We start from the raw sequence: 21,781 nt of genomic DNA, 5'->3' as shown, positions 1-21,781 counted from the left end.
TTTCCTGGCTCTAAAACTATTTAACTTTCCCATAACAAAAAAAGACCACATTGTTTACGTTTGGCTGATGCATGCAACCACTGGACTGCAGTGATAATATGTACTGGGTCACAGGCGTTAGGATGAGAAAGTACAAGAATAGGATACGCAATTCACAGGATGCAAAGCAAACATGCCCACAATTACATTGTGGCATGAAGACTGAAAAAATAGTAGCCTAGTCTACAATATCCCCCAAAACGAGAATCAAACTGTCAGCCCCGCGAGAAGGATAGGGGTCTGAGGATAGAGGGGGGGTGATATGTTATTTACTGGAACAGTCTCACGAGCACCAGAGTGAGAGCGCGCGCTTAAAGGCACCCAGTGAAGAAGACCGGCTTCTTTCCCACTTTGGAATCTAGTTGTATTTCATTCAGCGCGTTCACTTATTAAATCGCTGGCAGATGAAGGAGCTACCCAATTATATCTATATTAAAAGGTAAGATTGCAATTCGCGTGAGAAAAATGCATCGGGACAAAACGTTTTCTTTTTCATAATGGGATTCGGTTTTATTCGTAGGTTACTTTCACTGTAGCCGATGCATTTTACGGAATAAATAGGTTATCAGTTATTCAATGTATTATAGCTGCTGTTGAAAGTCTTATGCATGCGAAGAAAATGTTTCTTCCAATGTCGATACATGTTCCATGGTGGTGAATCTGACAAAAAGACAAAATTGTGTGGCGCGCGCGCCTATGTCAAATACAATGTGCATAAGAATGTTTGTCTTCAGATGTTAGCTGTTTTAGCAGACATAATAATGTAGACATAATACAGAGTTATCCAGGAGATCCGTTGGAAGGGACCAAACTGCGAATGTTCTGGTTGACTAAACTAAGCGCGGAGATTTGACATAAGGTACCTATGGATTTCCACAACCACAAATATCGTAAACATGAATGAAAAAAAAAAGAAGAGCTTTTTGGTCTTAATTAAGCTTAGGGTTAGGCATAAGGTTAGCACTGTGGTTAGGTTTAAAAACAGATTTTAAGAAGATAAATTGTAGAAATAGGTGGGCTTTATGACTTTGTGGCTGTGGTAACTAGTAACGACTGTTTTAATGTGTTGGTCAGCTTCCCTTCCTACCCAGACAAGTCACTATTACGCTGAAAAAAAAATATAAACGCAACATGTAAAGTGTGGTTCCCATGTTTCATGAGCTGAAATAAAAGATCCCAGAAATGTTCCATACACACAAAAAGCTTATTTCTCTCAAATATTGTGAACAAATTTGTTTACATCCCTGTACGTGAGCATTTTAGCCTTTGTCAAGATAATCAATCCATCCATCTGACAGGTGTGGCATATCAAGAAGTTGATTAAACAGCGTGATCATTACACAAGTGCACCTTGTGCTGGAGACAAAAGGCCACTCAAATGTGCAGTTCTGTCACACAACACAATGCCACAGATGTCTCAAGTTTTGAGGGAGTGTGCAATTGTCATGATGACTGCAGGAATGTCCACCAGAGCTGTTGCCAGAGAATTAAATGTTTATTTCTCTAACATAAGCCACCTCCAACAGCGTTTTAAAGAATTTGGCAGTACGTCCAACTGGCCTCACAACCGCAGACCACGTATAACCAAGCCAGCCCAGGACCTCCACGTCCAGCTTCTTCACCTGCGGGATTGTCTGAGGAGCTGAGGAGTATTTCTGTCTGTAATGAAGCCCTTTTTATGGGGAAAACTCATTCTGATTGGATGGCCCTGGCTTCCCAAGTTGGTGGGCTTATGCCCTCCCAGGCCCACCGATGCCTGCGCCCCTGCCCAGTCATGCGAAATCCATAGATTAGGGCCTAATTTATTTATTTAAATTGACTGATTTCCCTATATGAACTGTAACTAGGGCTGTGGCGGTCATGACATTTTGTCAGGCGGTGATTGTCATGCAAATAACTGCCGATCTCACGGTATTTGACTGTTTATTAACAAACACATTTGGCATCTCCGGCTTCCAAGAAATAGCCTACAAGCCATTGATGCACACCTATGGAGCGTCTACATTTTAAAAAGTCTAATAAATACACTTAATATAGCCTACACCATCACAATACATCAATGATTTATTTTAGGCCGGTCTAAAGAAACAAAATGATATGAAGAAAATGTAACCTATTTCAGAAGAACAGAATAGCATATTCTGAGTTGTCATTATGTTAGGCCCTAATCTGGCAATGCCATATAGCTGTGGGCTACACTAGTTCATTTAGCAGGAAAGAATTGCTTATAATTCCCGTGGCATTATTTTATATTGTTTTATAGTGAGAACAATAAAATGGAACATAGCTGAATAAAATAGAAAGGATAGTTTCCCCAAACGATTTTTGAAGGAGTGACACATGCGGCTATTCTGTGTTGAGTGGTTAATAAAGAAACAGGTCCTCCTATATGCTTAATTTAGAGTTATTTATGCAACTTTAGTTGTGATACAAGCGTTAGGCTATATGTTTAGATTTTCTAATACATAATAATAATTTTATAAAAAGTTGCATGAAAGGCATGCGCTCTGCTCTGTTTCTTGCACAGGCTGCACATTCTGGGCATCATTCACAAGTGATAGTATTCTCACTCCAATCAGACTATTCTCAATTGAATCTAGTCTGTACATACACTAAATAAAATATGTGTGAAATTAGTTTGGATTTAGAATGGGCCATTATCTGTTGGAACAGGTGCAGGGGGGAAAAAAGCATTGTAATCCGTATGCACTTGAATAGCGAATGGAGGACGCTTTTCCCATGGTTAATTTTCATGCCAGCCAGGTAGGCTAATCCGGTTGTAAAGTGAAACAATGTGCTTAATATTAGGAAAGATGATAAATAAATATAATAGGCCTAGTGTATAGAAATCTGATTGGATCCTCTTTTTAATAGAGGCCATCAAAACTCTTTCTCATGAAATTGCATAGCATAGCCTATAGAAATGTTGCGCAACATGAGCGTATAGGAACACTTATTTCATTCCATGCATCAACCAGCTATGAGGAGCTGTCTCTCACTGAGCAACAGGTGATCCTATTCCACTCAAGCTCTGAATGCCAGGGCTCTCATGAAGTGTTTGATTTGATTTTTGATTGCATTTGCGTTGAGAGCGCTGAGTACAAGACCATTAGCGACTGTCAGTTAGCAAGTTTGGTAGGCTACTAATGACTACCAGGTACCGCCTAGTTTCCGTGACTAAACGGTCTCATGGAATTTGACTGTGGTCATGACTCGTGACTGCCAGTGTGGCGGTTATATGAACACTGTAACAGCCCTAAATGTAACTTAGCAAAATCTTAGAAATTGTTGCATGTTGCGTTTTATATTTTTGCTTAGTATAGATGTCCAGCCATGTCTGAGGACATCTTCAGATGAAGTGGAAACCGGCCACGAAGGCCAACAGTGAGGGTGTTGTGGATGGGCGTAAGCATCTGCCTCTGGTCCAAGAGATTTTGGTTATAAGCCTATCCCAAACCTTAACCCTTACCTTAACCATTCAGAGTTAATGCCTAACCTTAAGATGTTGAAGTTAATGGCTAAACTTAACCTTAAATACTTGGACATTTGAGGTTTGGAACAACTTCGAAATTAAACGTTTGAAAAACATGGATGAACGTCTAATTTTAACTTGAGCCTGTGAGAGCTTGTTGTCCTTCCTGGACTCGTGCGTTGTGGAGCGCGCGCAAAAAAAAGCTCACCTGCAGAACGCACTGGTTCCGCACGGATTTGCGCTCGCCTAATGAAAATGATGAGCTTGCCGCCGCGTCGCCAGTTGCTCGGAATTGTTAGCGTTGCATTCATTATTATAGTTAGACCAAGTGTGTAAATCACATTAACATGCGTCAGAGGGGTCACAGCTCCAGAATTCTCTAACAAGACAAGGTTGTGCTCCAGGCTGTTCAGTGTAGGCCTATCTACAGTATGCTAATGAACAGCTTTGAAGAGTGTGTGTGTGTGTGTGTGTGTGTGTGTGTGTGTGTGTGTGTGTGTGTGTGTGTGTGTGTGTGTGTGTGTGTGTGTGTGTGTGTGTGTGTGTGTGTGTGTGTGTGTGTGTGTGTGACACAAGAGGAGAGGAAGTAGGGAGAGAAATAACAGACCGTTGGAATAAGACACCATGTACCAAATTTGCACGTCAACAACACTTTGACTTTGGACATCAAAAAGGAGAAGAGAAGATCATTATCAGCCATTTCCACTCAGCACATAATACACACACACACACACACACACACACACACACACACACACACACACACACACACACACACACACACACACACACACACACACACACACACACACACACACACACACACAGCCAGTATAGATATAGTATTTGTGGAACTCATTAATTTGTCAAGTGAATGTACAGCTGAGTCATAAATGCTAACACATTGTTAGAGCGAGCACGCGTCTGCCACAACACAGCACTTAGATTGGGAGGTTGTCATACCACTGAGGCTTTGACTGACTGTCTGAATGTCAGATGTTGACAATAGCAAGATGAGTGATGTGCTGAGTACAGTCACAGTGAGGCCTCTCATCAGTTTGGTTTGGACAGAATGGGAGGACTGTCTACACACCGAGAGAGAAAGAGAGAAGGTGGTCGAGAGAGAGAGGCAGAGCAGTCTTAAAACATTAAGATGAATGGAAGGAAGAAGAGAATGTCAGGGAGATGCACGAGTGGAGCAGAATCTCTTTGCCTGTCTTCGTTGCTTAAGCCAGCCAAGCTCTCCCTTCATCACATACCCCCCTCTCTCTTCTCTTCTTCCTCTATCTCCCCCTCACTCCCTCTCTTTCCCCCTCTCCCTCCCTCCATCCCACTCCTCCCCCCTCTCTGTATCTCTCTCTCTCCCTCTACCCCCCCTCCTCTCTCTATATATATGTAAAGGCTTGACATGCACAGTCTATTTTTAATAAAAATGAAACAGCTTTCTTGCAGTGAAGCGAGACACAGAGTGAAGTGAGACTGAAACAGCGATTTGCAATTTAGGCCTGTGTGACACTCATCATCCCCCTCCGAGCCAGCAACAGTAAATTCACCCTCAGTCTTTCATTGCCTATCTATCTCTATCGCTCTATCTCTCTCCAGCTATCCCCTCACACATGCTTCTCACTAACACTTACATCTCAAATGCTGAAAAATAATATGAAATGACATGTTTTTTCTGTAATTGTGGAGCAGTAGACATGAGAGCAATATGAACAACACTCAAACTACCTGTTTTAAAATGGGCCAGGAAGTAGTATTAATGGATTCAAAGATGCAGCATTATACAGAAGAAAGGGAATGGCTGTAAAAGTGTTAGTGGAGATACAGTATATGGGATGGTTTAAAGATGAGGGAACAGACATATCGGCTCAGAGAGACTGAGTGCACATCTGGCATTAATATTGATGAAGTGGCATTAATGTGTGCAAAATACAAAAAAAGAGCATTAGTCCTTTTAAACAGTTAATTTTTCTCCTCGGTGAAAGAATTCATGTGGAAGGGAGGGGTAGAACAAAGTCGAATATATAGCTCAAATTAGTTCTTTGTTATCAAGCATTAAGAAACTAGGGCAATTGCTGAATGGGAATGAATGAGTATTCTGTTCCTGTCGTAAACATAAAAACATTTAATAAATTAAACATTCTGATAAATATTACACAGTCATTTTGGGTTAATAGTGTTTTAACTTAGGCCCTCATGTGCATCTAAATGAATGGGTTTTGTAATACAATTGCAGATGTTTTAATTACACAGTAAAATGGAGCTCAGATAAGGCTTTTCAATATAAACATGGGATTTGGGCATGCCAAGTCAGGGATTGTAGGTTGGCAGCCATTCTGTTCTTATAGACAGAAATAAATATGTACCATTGTATATGAGTGTAGAGAGCGAGAGAGAGCGAGAGAGAGAGAGCGAGAGAGAGAGAGAGAGAGAGAGAGAGAGAGAGAGAGAGATTACACATTTTCAGTCTTAAGTTGGTGACAGCCTTCATTTCACAAAGCCTGGAAGATCGATGGCCGGGGTCTGACTCTAATACTAACGAAACTCGGATCGTTAAACTTTTGGGAAATGATGACAGAAATTGATTAAAATATGTATGAGTCCAATTAATCTTTGAAGGGGGACTTCTTCCACTACTTGGCATTGAGGCATGAGGAGGCCATCTTTAGGACGACATCAATCATCTGATGGACTGGCAATTGTGTCTGACACAGTAAAGTAGTGGAGCTGTGCCCCACCCTCTGCCCTTCAGGTCCAAACTCAGCTTCCAGAGACAGATCTCCTTTACATGCATTATAATGAGCTCATAACCTAACACAATAGTCTCATTACACTATGCCCCATTCTGTCACAAAGTATTCAGTGACGCTTTAAACCAAAATATGTAATGCTTTGTTACTAGTTACGAGCATCTATGAGCCCTTGTAATGTTTTATTATGTTATAAATAGATAATAGGTATTTATATGCTGCAATTTTACAACAGACTGAACATAGCCTCTGGTTTTCTATAAGCTGATGACTGTGGTGTCTAATCCTGCAATTCACTAAACACTAAACGATGGACAAATCTCCACATAGACTGGATGCAAAAACACAGTACAGACTATTGCAATATATTCCCCACAATGTGGAGTTGTAAAATGGCAGCCAGTTCTCCTCAGGTCTCGAGGAGTTAATGAGAATAGTGTCAACATCTCTGCATGTCTTCATGCCTCCTGCACCTCGGAGCTGTTTGCTCTCCTTTTAATTAAAACAGCTGAGATTACTCTAATTATCTCTCTACTCAGGTAATCCAGCTCCGCTCTGCTGCGGCCTCGGGAGGGAGTCCTGCCTCATGTGTACAGCAGAACGGGAATGAGTTAGTGTGAGAGTGAAAAGTAAACCAGAATCAAGACTGACCCTGCGGATAGCAAAGGAAATCACAATGTGGGGAGAAGATGAACAGAATCCAAGGAGAGGATAAAATAATCTCTGAATATATATATATTTTTTTTAAACGAGTTGACTAACACACCACCTCCACTATGACCATCCCAACGGTGCTTCTTCTTGTTTTGGTTTGTATGTGGGAGGAGCAGCGAGGATGTAGTTCACTAACTGTTAGTTTACCGATTACAGCTCAGAACAGCCAGGAAGACCTAATTGAACTGAGGGCTGCAGAATACTCTCTGGTGAATCATGGTCAGAATGCTGAGGTTCTTATGACATCCCACATCCCACTGACTCCTGGATTAACAGACAAAGAAAAGAATGGCATGGATGAAATAGTACAGATATCAACTCAAACTCCAGACTTTACCCTTCAAACCACTTTGACTCCCGGAAAGATATGGAATGTAATTACATCCAAGAGTGACCATGTGGATAATGGGGATAATGTTCACACTCAGTCACTTGAGGCCCAGCAGTCCATGGAGGCAGAGGCCAATGGAGACCCCAAACATCATGTGAAGCTCCAGACTGTCTCGCATCCAGAGTCCAGAGTTCTCCCAGAGAGTATCTCTGGGCGGGGCTTAGTCTCTCGGGGGGCTGGGTTAACTCTAATAGGGGTGGGGCCTCACTCTCGTCGTAAGCGGAGCTGGCAGTGGAACCAGTTCTTTGTCATTGAGGAGTACAGAGGACCAGAGCCAGTGCTCATCGGACGGGTAAGACCTCATCACAACCAATGTCATTAAAGTACAGTATGATTTCAGTGCTATCAGAAATATCCATAAATGTATCTTTGGTAAATTCCTAGAACAACAGCCTGAGGATATAGTGCACCAGGGGTTCCCAAACTTTTTCACTAAAGCCCCCCTTCTAGCATTCATGGTGAACATTCCGCGCCCCCCACATCTCTTTCTATAGGCACAAACACTGTTTATGACACACACTGTTCACACCCCTCTTGTTGGCAGAGAGACAATTTTGCAGATTTAAAGCTTATTTCCTACAATTCTACACATTTTGCCATGTCTTAAATTAATGTATGTGTGTTCATGTGATGTTTGATTGACCCAAACATTACAACAAAAACTATGGGCTAAAAAACCGAGCTATAAAACGTTTAGCTGACACGGGCTAGTTGATCTGGAAATGATCTCTCTAAGGTCTGCAATGACTGACCTGACGAGGAAAACTGATGATGCACTACCCAATTTGGAAATAGCACCTTGTGCATTCTACTATTACAACTTCCAGGAGTAAGTGGGCGGGGTGGTCCTTCGCACACCCCACAGTTTGGGAACCACTTCAGTACACTACTAGTCAGTTGACATACTTTACTTTACATACTTTAGACTAATTTTTATTATTTATTATTGACTGTATGTTTTGTTTATTCCATGTGTAACTCTGTGTTGTTGTATGTGTCGAATTGCAATACTTTATCTTGGCCAGGTCGCAGTTGCAAATGAGAACTTGTTCTCAACTAGCCTACCTGGTTAAATAAAGGTGAAATAAACATTCTTTTTTTTAAATCATTAGGGTTAGCCAATAAGTAGGGTAGGTCGCACCACACCAACAACACCGCAGAGCTGACAGGAAATCAGTGTTCAGACGGTGTGATGATGAGATGATTGGAGGGGTTTTAAATCAGAACACACCTGAACCATCTAGATCTGTGGAAGTTACTTGTAGCACTTCACAGGCAAAGTGTTGGGCTGCTAATGCATCTGTTGGCAGCTTTAGTGTGTGTGTGTGTGGATTATATTAGCTGTGACGCTTACAGGGAACTCTGCCAACTCACAGTAGCAGAGGCAGCATACTTTATCGTGACACCCCAGTTTGGAGCCTCCCCAACCAACACTGTGTTCACCTCGTAAATGTTTCATCTTCCTCTCTGTCTGTTATTGAAACAGTCAGGGAGGGATGTCAGTGCGGTCGGTGGAGAAATAATATACTCTTTCTTGTTGTTGTTGTAGTAAGTGTGCAAGTCTGATTCAGGGCTTGAGATGGCTAGGATGCTGTTTGGATGTTATGTCAAACATGTTCCAGCTTGTTAGGGCTATGAGTTTGATAAGATCATACATACATCAATGCCCAGATTCACATACATGTATAGAGTGTATGTGCTATGCCGTTTGAAAGACATTGCTAAAATCGGTGAGCGGGGGGGTAAGATACAGTACATCATGGCAATGAATGAGAATTTTACTGGGAGAGAAAATCAGCAAGGTGAAGATAGACTGAAGATCCCTGCCACACTGTAAGAGCAAGGAGAAGAGAACATTGAGATGAAAGAGAGTGGGGGAGAGTGACAACGGCATGGGGAAAGTAGCCGTCTGGGAATTCTATCAGAGATCATTTCAACAACAAAAAATCATGTTTTTATGGATTGGATAAGTTTAAACTCCACAGAGGATTTTCTTTTGCCATGGCGACTGATGCACAGCAGGACTGAGCTAGCAATTAGATTGAGACTAGGAGTGTAGGGGTTGGTGAGAGACAGGGTGGGGGCTAGGAGGGAAGGATGTTAGGAGAGTAAGATAGGGAAGGAGACTGACAAAGATGTCTCTCGTGGTGATGTATGGGATCCGAATCAAAGCAGATTTAAGGAGGATGAATATATAGCATTTTTTTACTGTGTTATCATGTGTTTCTTTAATCCCTAACTGCACGCTCAACTACACACATACACACACTGACTCGCTCTCTCTGACACACACAGTTGCACACAGACACACTTGGCTGTATACACCCGGGGTTTATGAATTACAGTTGACATGTATACCAATGTTTTTATGCACCATTTTGGTATTCTTGGGTAGAAGAAATGCACATCTATGTGATTAAAGGCCTAGGGCCGTAATACTTTCTTATGCTTGCTCTCTCCAGGCTTATGTCACATAATAATATTAACAATTTTCCTTGCCCATGGCTTGGCTTGTACGTAATTCTCATGTGAAAAAAATAATAACCACAGAGACCACAAAGCTGTTTTCATATGAAAGAACCTACAGTATATATACAGACCTTAATTGATGTGAAAATCTACAGTAATATTGCTCAGCCAATATCAAACAACCCATGCTACTTACTATAGTTAAAAGAATCGGTTGTGGTTCATTAGACAGAGGTTGTGTTGGTCTAAGATGGAGGGTCGCAGCGGAGGGGAGGAAAGGATGTGATGTGAGTAAGCCTAGTGGATTATGAGCATGTGTAGATGTGCCTTAAGGGGAGAGAGATGTGAAGGTTCCTGGTCAGAAAGCCTTCCTTGTGTGATGAAGGCTGAGTAATCTCTTTAGCTTTCTATTTCTGTGTGTCTGGCCTTTTACCCACCAAGCTCCCTGTAATATCCCCCTACTGCTATTAAATACTGAACAAGCTAGCACTCTTCACTGCAAAGTAAAATGGGCAGACAAACAGAGACAGGTAGACAGACAGAAAGAGAGAAACAGATGGGCAGATGGACTGTCAGAGGTATGTTCTCAGAGAGAGAGAGACACATTTTACCCCAATATCTACTGTGGGATATCAAATCAAATCAAATTTGCGCCGAATACAACAGGTGTACAGTGAAATGCTTACTTACAAGCCCTTAACCAACAATGCAGTTTTAAGAAAAATGCCCCCCCCCCCCAACAAACTGCGAGATAAGAATAACAATAATATGCGTCAACAGCAACCTTGCGTTATCATTAACAGCAGACTCATGCATTTCCACAGTGAAAACAATGTACTGAGCAAATGTCAAATTGGCTTTTTACCAAAATACCTTATGACAGACCACGTCTGCCACCCTGTACACCCTAATTGACAAACAGACAAACCAAAACAAAGGCAAAGTCTTCTCATGCTTTGATTTCAAAAACGTTTTGACACAATTTGGCATTAGGGTCTGCAATATATATTGATGAAAAGTGGTGTTGGGGGAAAAACATATGACATTATATAATCCATGTACACAAACAACAAGTTTAAAATTATCAAAAAACACACATTTCTTTCCACAAGGCCTTGGGGTGAGACAGGGATGCAGCTTAAGCACCACCCTCTTCAACATATATATCAACGAATTGGCGAGAGCACCCGGCTTCACCCAACTAGAATATGAAGTCAAAGGTCTACTGTTTGCTGATGATCTGGTGCTTCTGTCCCCAACCAAGGAGGGCCTACAGCAGCACCTAGATCTTCTGCACCTAGATCTTCAGTGATGACAAAAATAATAGTGTTCCAAAAAAGGTCAAGTCGCCAGGACCACAAAACTAATTCCATCTAGACACCGTTGCCCTAGAGCACACAAAAAACCCTACATACCTCGGCCTAAACATCAGCATCATAGGTAACTTCCACAAAGCTGTGAACGTCTGAGAGACAAGGCAAGAAGGGCCTTCTATGCCATCAAAAGGAACATAAAATTTGACATACCAATTAGGATCTGGCAAAAAATACTTGAATCAGTTATAGAACTCATTGCCCTTTATGGTTGTGAGGTCTGGGGTCTGCTCACCAACCAAGAATTCACTAAATGGGACAAACATCAAAATGAGACCATGCAGAGCAGAATTAATCTGATACCCGCTAATTATCAAATCCAGAAAAGAGCCATTCAATTCTACAACCACCTAAAAGGAAGCGATTCCCAAACCTTCCATAACAAAGCCGTCACCTACAGAGAGATGAACCTAGAGAAGTGCCCCCTAAGCAGGCTATTCCTGGGGCTCTGTTCACAAACACAAACAGACCTCACAGAGCCCCAGGACAGCAACACAATTAGACTCAAACAAATCATGAGAAACAAAAAGATAATTACTTGACACATTGGAAATAATTTACAAAAAAAATGAGCAAACTATAATGCTATTTTGCCCTAAACAGAGAATACACAGTGGCAGAATACCTGACCACTGTGACTGACCCAAAATTAAAAAGCTTTGACTATGTACAGACTCAGTGAGCATAGCCTTGCTATTGAGAAAGGCCGCCATAGGCAGACCTGGCTCTCAAGAGAAGACAGGCTATGTGCACACTGCCCACAAAAGTGTAAACGGAGCTGCACTTCCTAACCTCCTGCCAAATGTATGACCATATTAGAGACACATATTTCCCTCAGATTACACAGACCCACAAAGAATTCGAAAACATATCCAAATTTGATGAACTCCAAAATATATTGGGTGAAATACCACAGTGTGCCATCACAGCAGCAATATTTGTGACCTGTTGCCACAAGAAAAGGGCAACCAGTGAAGAACAAACACCATTGTAAATACAACCCATATTTATGTTTATTTATTTTCCCTTTTGTACTTTAACTATTTGCATATCGTTACAACACTGTATATAGACATAATATGACATTTTGAAATGTTCATTTTTTATTTTTTATTTCACTTTTGTTTATTGTCTATTGCCACTTGCTTTGGCAATGTAAACTCATTTCCCATGCCAATAATGCACCTTGAATTGAATTGAGAGAGAGCGAGGGTGACAGAAAGACAAAGGTAGAGATACATAGACAGGCAAACAGATGGATTCAGAGAGGGAACGAAAACAGACAGATGGACAGAACAGAAGACAGACAGAGCGACATTTGGGGGCCACTGTCCACAGTCATGTGCTCTCACCCCCTAACAATCCCCCGGTGGCCTATTTGGTCCAATGAGTTAATTAGCTGTACGCATCAGTACACATTCTGGTCCCCTCTGTCCCCTTCACACCTGGTGCCATTCAATTCACACTGACTGAACACCACATCTTGGACTTGATTCAACCGCCAATTTCACAAACTATTGTTTAGGTAGATGATCAATTATGCTAATGAGGGATGCGTTTTCTGAGTCAGTGGTGGCTTGGACACAAAATGTCAAACAACAAAGCATAAGTTCAACTGTAAACCCTCTTTTTAGAGAAAAGATCATAGAAAACTAAAGCCACTCATTAGGCAAGGCTCAATGCAGAATCCATAGATATTTTATGACTTTATATTTCTCTCTCTATACACATATATCTCCTGCAGCTGCACACAGATATGGACCGAGGTGATGGGCGTACCAAGTACATCTTAGAAGGAGAGGGGGTGGGGTCTGTGTTTGTCATCGATGGGAACACGGGCAACATCCACGTCACCAAGTCCCTGGACCGAGAAGAGAAGGACCAGTACCGCCTCATCGCCACAGTAACCGACCGCCAGACGGGCCACGCCCTCGAACCCTCGTCCATGTTCATCATCAGAGTGCAGGACATCAATGACAACCCACCTGTCTTCCAGAATGAGCCATACAGCACCACTGTGCCCGAGATGGCCAATATAGGTATTACATGTGACAGACAGGGCTTCGGTCTTGATCTGTGATTTACATTACAGTCTAGACAAGCTGCCTCAAGGGCTTATTAGTCATTCCTGAAGTCTCACCAATCCATCTCTCTCTAACAGGTACATCCATAATCCAGGTGACAGCCACGGATGCAGACGATCCTACGTATGGTAACAGTGCCAGGCTGGTGTATGCTGTGACCCAGGGCCAGCGGTATTTCTCTGTGGATCCTCAGACAGGTCTGGTGGGCCTACAATGCAGACTCTTATCAAGCTACATGTTAACCATATGGTAGCCATGCTGATGAACTGACACTACAGTATGACCCTTTGATTTGTAAAGATATTATATGGTGTAACTTCTGTGGTCTGATGTATTCTGTGTACTCTACAAAAAGCAGGGGTCAGCAACAGGTAGCCCGCGGTCCAAAATTTGTTCTAATAAAAAATAGAGATATGTAATCATGTCTTAATTTAAATACAATCTCCTTTTGGGCTTAGTTGTGTTCAATTTGTAGTCTAAAAATATTATAATTATGTTCTGGCTCCCCCGAACATCCGCTCTGACAAAAACAGCCCGGGGTTGAATCTTGTCGCCTACCCCTGACATAAAGGCTTGTGACATAGCTATATGTGACATTAAAGCAGGTGACTCATCCCACTACAGCATTTAGGTCTGCTTGTCCCTTCAGCTGTGATGTAATGTAATGCATCATGTGCTTATTTACTGTCCTCTCATCGTCCTCTCTGCCAGGTGTCCTGCGTACTGCTGTAACTGACATGGACAGGGAGAGTCAGGACACCTATCTGGTCGTCCTGGAGGCCAAAGACATGGGGGGGCACCTGGGGGGGATGTCAGGGACGACCACAGTCACTGTGAGGCTGAGTGACGTCAACGACAACCCCCCTCACTTCAGAAAGAGTGAGAACATTACAGTTACGGTTTTGTTATTGGCAATTGTCATGCTATTGCGGTTATAGCTTTCAACTTCTATAACTCCAGTTGAAACATTCTTAGGACATATTTCTGTATTCTCTCTCTCTCTCTCTGTGTGTGTGTGTTTCTGTGTGTGTCTGCGTGTGTGTGATTTTGTGTGTTTGATTTTGCGTGTGTGCTTGTCTGATTGTGTGTGTGTATGTTTGTGATGAAATGCCTTGCAATGTGGCACTTGTGATGGTGCACTGATCTCTCGCTGCTACTAAGAGCACCTTTAGGATCTTCTCTGCCAGGATTGTCACACAGCAGCGCTGTGCTTATAGTGGATTTTGAAGCCATTTTATGGAGTGTTCCTTGATGTGTGCATATGGCTCGTGTTTCCTCATGGCAAACTAATGAATCAATTCCATGAATGAGCTGCTTATCTGTTCTTCCTCCTCCTCACCGTCATCTTCATCACCATCATCAATCTGAGTTGATAAAATATTTTGAGATTTCTCTGTTAGGTTTCTCAACACTAAGCTGTTCCTGAAAAACAGGGAGAGATCATGGTCAAGTCTTTTCTTATCCAAGCGCTTCTGCATTCTATTCTATTCATATTTGATCTGCCATCCAGTCAATTCTGCTCCAACAGACAGTAGAATCACTGCAGAATATAACATTCTCAGTCATACAATACATTCCTCTGTAATATATGCCCCTCTCTCTCTCTCACTCTCCCATTCCTCTCTTTCTTGACTTCACCCCTCCCTCGCTCTCTCTCTCAAGCAATTTCATAATTCCAAATGCACAGTATTTATTAAGCACTATAGCTGTCGTCCTACTGTAGCTCACTGTGTGCATGTTCGTGATTCTCTATCTGACACTAATGCGGAGTGAGTCTAAACAAACTTATTTGTTTCATCTGTGGAGATAGAGACGTGTGTGTTGAATTCGCAAAGCTTTGAATTATTAACAAGTGTCATTAGATGAAAGTGTGTCCTTTCCATACTGTTTAGAGGGAGACCATGGTAGGAATACTACAGTTAGTCACTCACTGTGTAGAATCAAAGAGAGACAGACAGACTCATCGTTGAGAGCCAGGGAACTGCCAAACCCTGCTGTCACAGACTACTGCACTTTGGCTGCCGTTTCCTTGGATACAGGACACTCAAAGAGAAGTTTGTCTTTTGGTTTTCATCATTACTGTAAACATTTTCCCTGAGGACTACTGGAATGCCTACTCTCATTTTAGGATCTAAATGGTATGTCTATGCCATGTCACTCATCTGTGTGGTCTCTCTCTTTCTCTCGCTCTCTCTCGCTTTCGCTCTCTCGTTCTCTCCCTCTTTCTCTCGCTCTCTCTCTCTCTCTCTTTTGCTCTCTCTCTCTCTTTAGGTGCCTGGTCATTCTCTATCTCTGAGCTGGCAGCACCAGGAGTGGAGGTGGGTCGCCTCTCGGCCACAGATGCTGATCTGGGAGAGAACGCCATGCTGGAATATACCATCCTGGACGGAGAGGAGGGGGACACATTTAACATCACCGGAAGAGACCAAGAGGCTGTCATTGTGTTAAACAAGGTGAGCAATAAGATACATAGCTCCTAATCAGACTCAAGTCAAAAAACATCCACAATGGTGTAAAATGAGAGGCTAAACTAAGCATTGCTCCTCCAAGCTACTCTAACAAGGAAGTTCATTCAGTGAAAACATAGAAAACAGCAGGACGGTGTTGCCTGCAGAGACTTCAGTCAGCAACAATCAGGTCTGATAATAGGATGCTTTGAATAAAGAAATATTTGGTCTGGAAACAGTATTTTAACAGTTTTTCCTCAGTCATTTTTCCTAGCAATCCTGTTGTGTGATTGCAGGCAATGTCACAAACGTAATTAACTTAAACAAAACATATCTCACCTTGGTTTGCTTGGAAATAGACAAAGAGATGCAAATACACTGGAATTTATGCACAACTATTTGAAAAATGAAAGATTTCATCTAGCAGTTGAATTGAAATCGCCAACCAGAAAATAGGTTGTGAGCCTGTGTTTTCCTCAGTGTGGTGTCAAGTACACGGGGCATCGCAAGCTCCATTTAACAAAGTGTGTGAGATGAGGGTGAGAGTATGAGATAGAATGTGGGAATGATGAATCAACATGGGAGCAAATTAATTATGGAACCAGGGCTGGGGAAGGGGCATGATGAAAAGAAGAAGAAAGAGAGAGTGTTTGAGCAAAGGAGAAAGAGAGAATTAGTAGATAAAACTGGTTATAGGAAAGGACATAAGTCAAATCTAATTGGTGGTACTGTATTTCTCTCCTCAGCTGCTCGACTATGAGAGGTGCGGTTCCTACTCATTCTCAGTGGAGGTTATGAACCCCGTAGTGGACGCACGGTTCCTACGGAAGGGTCCCTTTAAGGACCGGGCGACCGTACGGGTCATGGTCCTCAATGCAGACGAGCCCCCCCGCTTCTCCCGGTCACGTTACCGTCTAGATGTGCCTGAGAACTGTCCCCCTGTCTGCAGCGTGGGTCGGGTGTCTGCTGTGGACCCAGACACGGGACAAAGCTCCAACATCAGGTAGCCTACACTCAGCCAGTCAGTCCGTTCGTCAGTCAGTCAATCTGTCCTTCACTCACTCACATTATCTTTTCTCAAACTATCCCCCCCCCCCCCCCCCCCGTCCGTCACTCTCTCAGGTACTCTATTGACCCTCAGTCTGACCCTGAGGCTCTGTTCCGTATTGCTTCTGACAGCGGCCTTATCACCACGGTGATGGAGTTGGACCGGGAGCGCGAGCAGTGGCATAATATCACTGTCATCGCCACACAGAGAGGTATGAGGCCTTCCCCCCTCTCTCCTCTCAGCTTCAGCCGCCCCCAGGAAATACACGCACTCTGGCTTAGTACAGTCATGTTTTCCCCCCATATCACTCATTGTAGCCCTGGGGTGAGAGCTGTGAAAAGCTGTAATGAAGTTGATGTAGAACTCACCAGGCACTCCTTTCCTGTTCCAGACAATCCTAACCTTGTGAGCAGAGTTGTGGTTGCCATAGAGACGCTGGACCAGAATGATAATGCACCAGAGTTGGACAGGCAGTACACAACGTCTGTGTGTGACTCCAGTACCCCTGGACAGGTCAGTGCTGCTGCTAACACTTACCTACGGAACGTAGGTAAACTCTGACACTGCACTTTATCAGTCTATCTATCTATAGCCCCGCATGCTGATAACCATAATGCCATTTTTTTTACTCCAACCTTTAGAGGACAATTCTCCTTAGAAGTCTTTGAAGATTTCCTATTCCTTTTATTGTCTCATTTTTATGAAATTGGACCTGATGTCAGATAACTGTTTCCTGTTTCTCTAGCCTGCCATTGGCTGAGTTCATTTTCTCTAATGCCATTGGCTGACTTCTTTTTCTCCAATGCCATTGGCTCAGTTCTGTGACTGTGAGGTCCAATAGAAGTCCTCCTCTCTCTGCTCTGTCTCCCAGGTTGTTCAGGTACTGCGGGCGGTGGATAGGGACCAGGAAGGACAGGACGCCACAGTCCACTTCAGCATCCCTCCAGAGTCCAGTTCTGCTCTAAACCTCACCATCAGGGAGAGTGGAGGTGCCCTCGAGCAATATTCAACCTCTGTGTCAAATTGTCACCCTCCTCAGCCCTCTGCCTAATGCATGTCAAATCCGAAATTCTGCAACGGGATCATTTTTTTGACATGCTTGATGACAGTGTGCCTACATCTCATAGTATATAAGCCTGTCGAACTTCAAATATTAATTTTAGGACTGACATAGTGCAACTGGAGAATGCCATTCCTGTACCAGTGACCTGACGACTGGCTTGTGTTTCTGGTGTTACTGTCTTATTTAACCCCAGGTGCCACAGCGAGACTGGTGCTCCAGTCGGCCCTGCAGCCCCTCGCTGGCTTCTCCTCCTCCCTCCTCACCCTGTACGTGCCCATCGTGCTGCGGGATGGGGCGTCCGGCCTCACCAACACCGGGACGGTCACCGTCACCGTGTGTCCATGTCTGAGAGGAGGCATGCAGGCCGAGGAGAGGGGCAGGCAGAGGGACAGGGGCTGGGAGAGACAGACAGTATGTCTGCCCCTGCCCTCCGCCTCTCCATCCCTCATCTTCAGTATGGTCACCTTGCTGGCCCTGCTGGCCTGTGTCACCACGCTGCTGGGTAAGACTCTCTGTGTAGTAGGACTACTGTCAAATCAATGTATAGTACATGCCTGTTTGTACTGTTTGCACTATACTGTATGTCTGTCTGTCTATTCATTGTCTGTCCTTCTATCTGAAGATCTGTATCCCATGAAATGGACAGCAGTGTGTGGTATTTACCATCATGTACCCCTCTCTCTCTCTCTCCCTCTCTCTCTCTCTCTCTCTCTCTCTCTCTCTCTCTCTCCCACTCCCCCTCCCTGCCTCCCTGCCTCCCTAGTGGTCTGTGCTCTGTCTCTGTCTCTGCGGCATCAGAAGCGAGACTCCCACTCCCCATTTGAGGAGGATGATGTGAGGGAGAACATCATTACCTACGATGACGAAGGGGGAGGGGAAGCAGACACTGCTGCCTTTGACATCACCGCGCTCCAGAGCATGCACAGAGTACAGCGCATGCAGGACAGCAGGAACATGTGAGCTGTGACGTTGGTTTGTGTAGTGTGTGTGAGGGCATGTGTCTGTGTGTGTGTACTTGCGTGCATGTGTGTTCCTCTGCCTTATGCTCATCTCTTTGCCCAGATGGTACACACAGCAGAATCAGGCCAGGGCTAGGACGTACAGCTGGAGCCGGACCCCACACTCTGCTTTGGACCCCAGGCATCCAGGCTCAACCCCTGTGTACGGACACCTCTGCTACAGCATCCACACCCTGCCTGTCCTCAGAGACCTTCCCGAGGGGCGCACTCCATTCCAGTCGGGTCTGCAGCTGGCCAAACTGATGGAAACCTATGGGCTTCCTGGCCATCAGATGGGTAACGTTAATAATTCCCTAGTCATCCAGAACCAGGGCTCATTTGATCTGCTAGAGTCTGGAGCGGTTCATCTCAATCCTGCTGAGCCACGGTTCCCCAGCAGAGAAGGACCAGAGAGCATGATGGCTGACAGCAGACCCACAGAGAGAGAGGGAGGCAGGGAGACCAACACTGACAACCAGCAACAGCAGCTGCATCCGGACCAGGGACCAATCAGGGTCAGATATTAACTTTCACATATAATGGGTGTTTATAATGTTGTTATTATCTCCCTCAGAGATTTTGGTCAATCTCTGACCATTTTTCCTATTAAAGTATTTATAATTCCTCATAAAATCATTGTGTATTTCCTCCCCAGACACAGCCTGAGTCTGTACTGACAGATGAAGCACTGGTTCTGACCTACTCTGTCCCAAATGGCTCGTGCTCCCAGAGTCACAGCAGTAGCATCTCTTCCTCAGAGCAGCAGGAGAACAAGACAGAGTCCTCTCCCTCACAGACCACCACCACCACTGGAGCTTCCAGCTCTGCAGTAGATGACACAGACACAGATTCCTCTACTCTCCCCAGCTCAGAGAAGAATGAAGACACTGTTGGTGACACCCACACTAAAACACTGGGGGAGTCAACATACAGCATTGTGGGTTCACTAAACCAGGGCAGTGGAGGGATACCTGTGACCGGGACTACTTTGTATCCAGGCAGTGCAGAATTCCTGAACATGTACGCGCTTGGTAGGAGCCTCTCTGGAGGCATGCTGGGATACGGCAGGGGGTGGGGCTGTGCACGGGGACTGGTGTCTAACAGGGCAGGGGAAAAGGGTGGGGCTAACTGTAACCCCTCCCTGCCTTTGAGGATGGAGGACTTCCTGAAGCACCGTTTGGACCAGGTGACTGACCTATCCCAGCCACCCTACGACTCACTGCAAACCTATGAGTTTGAGGGGGGGGACTCCCGGGCAGGGTCACTGAGCTCACTGGAAAGCGAGGGCGAGAGGGAGGAGGAGAGAGGGAGGGAAACGGTAGACGAGTTGGACCAGAAGTTCCATAGGCTAGTGAAGATAATCGAAGAGAGAGAACAAGAAAAGGAGTGTGAGAGAAGTTCAGTGGAGGAGACGACACGGGCAGAAGATAGAAGCCAGGGTTTGGATGTCAACGATATGAGCAAAACAGAGAGTGTTGATGAAGAGAAAGAGGTCTCAAGGTGGGATTTTTAGGGAACCTGCAAATCAAAGAGACTGAATAGGAGTTTGGAAAGGAGAGAGAAACACTCCAACAGATGCAATTTAAAAGCAATACGGGGGTGTTATGCACGACTTCAGAGAGAAAATTGTTCTGTTCTGTTCTGTTCAATGACTAAACTTCCTGCTTGTTGGCTATGCAGCACAGCTGAGACATGCCGGAGGATCCATTAGCACATCTCATAAACTCACCCTTGTGTTTATTAAACAGCATATCAAAAATGTCACTTTTAGACTTTCCTTGTAACGGATATGAATAATGCACCTAGGCTTTCTACACTGAAGTTATGAAAAATGCACTTTCTGAAATATTGATTCCCAGCCCTGAAAGCTGCATTGTTGGAAAATAGGCCTCATGAAAAATGAAAGGGAATCGTGATATTTAATGTTTGATAGTTAATTAGGTGCACTTTCACTTAGAACACTGTTGTTCCCAAAGGCGACATTTAAACATGGATAACTGAATTGAACTCATTCTAAAAAGCATACCAATTCCACACTTCTACACTTGCATACTGTAGGCATACACACAGACACACACTTATAGAGCTAATGTGAATATATAAGGGTGAATCTGTGCACATTACATCCAGTCAAATGAAAGCTGTTCGGGTGATGATATTATGTCACAATCAGGAGGTAGCTCTTCAGAATTGTATAGACTTTGACACCCAGGCTATGTATTGTCCCAGTAATTATAATCACAGTAATAGGTTCTATGAAACACTATGCAATTTGCACACTGACTAGACATAATACGTCTTTGAAGAAAGAAGCCTTGTAAAAAGTTGAATATGTTTCCTACTATATCGACATGATTATGTGCATACTGTAAATATCATCCTCTGCCATGTGGTGATTATTGAGTGGAGGATTTCACACAGACCACGAAAGTGTCCCTTTATGACAAACACTGTCATTATTTCATCATTTGTAGTGATTAAATGGTTGGTGTTAAAGAAGATGTCTGTTGTGCCACGTTATTTCCCACATGAGAGTTTTCCTAGATAGTTCAGCTAGAAACCTGTTTATTGACTGATCTATTACTCATTTCATCTTTGCAATCCATCGAACTGCACAATCCTTCTCTTTCTTTAAAAACGGACATGGAATTGGGTAAGCTTACGCACGCAATCGTACTGTTTACTTTACTATTCATAATTGAACTAAAGAATGATTCATATGACCACCTATCAATATCTCCCCCAAAAGATATTGAGATTGAGATAACACTGTATGGCTCATTTGTACTACTATTGCAAAAACGAATTGCTTTTAGAATTTTTCGATTACTGTGTGATGACTAAATTTAGCAGAGACCTGGGGCCTTGGCCAAACTGCTGTTTGTTTGTCCCACCAGGCTAACCAGGGGAAATTAAATCTTAATCAACCA

The 21,781-nt window shown here is 43.6% G+C and overlaps 1 protein-coding gene across 2 annotated transcripts; it reads left to right on the top strand.

The window, feature by feature from the left end:
• The first annotated feature begins 192 nt into the window (after positions 1–192).
• LOC129855362 (cadherin-24-like) lies at positions 193–21,352 on the top strand. Of its 2 annotated transcripts, XM_055922931.1 has the most exons (14): positions 193–478; positions 6,804–7,661; positions 12,956–13,250; positions 13,373–13,492; positions 14,007–14,174; positions 15,567–15,748; positions 16,489–16,745; positions 16,865–17,001; positions 17,182–17,303; positions 17,662–17,779; positions 18,047–18,355; positions 18,617–18,809; positions 18,916–19,366; positions 19,507–21,352. In XM_055922931.1, exons 2-14 carry the CDS (start codon positions 7,041–7,043, stop codon positions 20,362–20,364), a joined length of 3,831 nt encoding a protein of 1,276 aa, XP_055778906.1. In that variant the 5' UTR covers positions 193–478; positions 6,804–7,040; the 3' UTR covers positions 20,365–21,352. The 2 variants fall into 2 exon arrangements, with proteins under 2 accessions (XP_055778906.1, XP_055778907.1); XM_055922932.1 differs by lacking the exon at positions 6,804–7,661 and having other exon boundaries at positions 200–478.
• Positions 21,353–21,781: the final 429 nt, after the last annotated feature.

Source organism: Salvelinus fontinalis, chromosome 5 (assembly GCF_029448725.1).
Source record: "Salvelinus fontinalis isolate EN_2023a chromosome 5, ASM2944872v1, whole genome shotgun sequence".
NCBI classification, from domain to species: domain Eukaryota; kingdom Metazoa; phylum Chordata; class Actinopteri; order Salmoniformes; family Salmonidae; genus Salvelinus; species Salvelinus fontinalis.
This window is presented reverse-complemented; position numbering and strand designations above follow the sequence as displayed.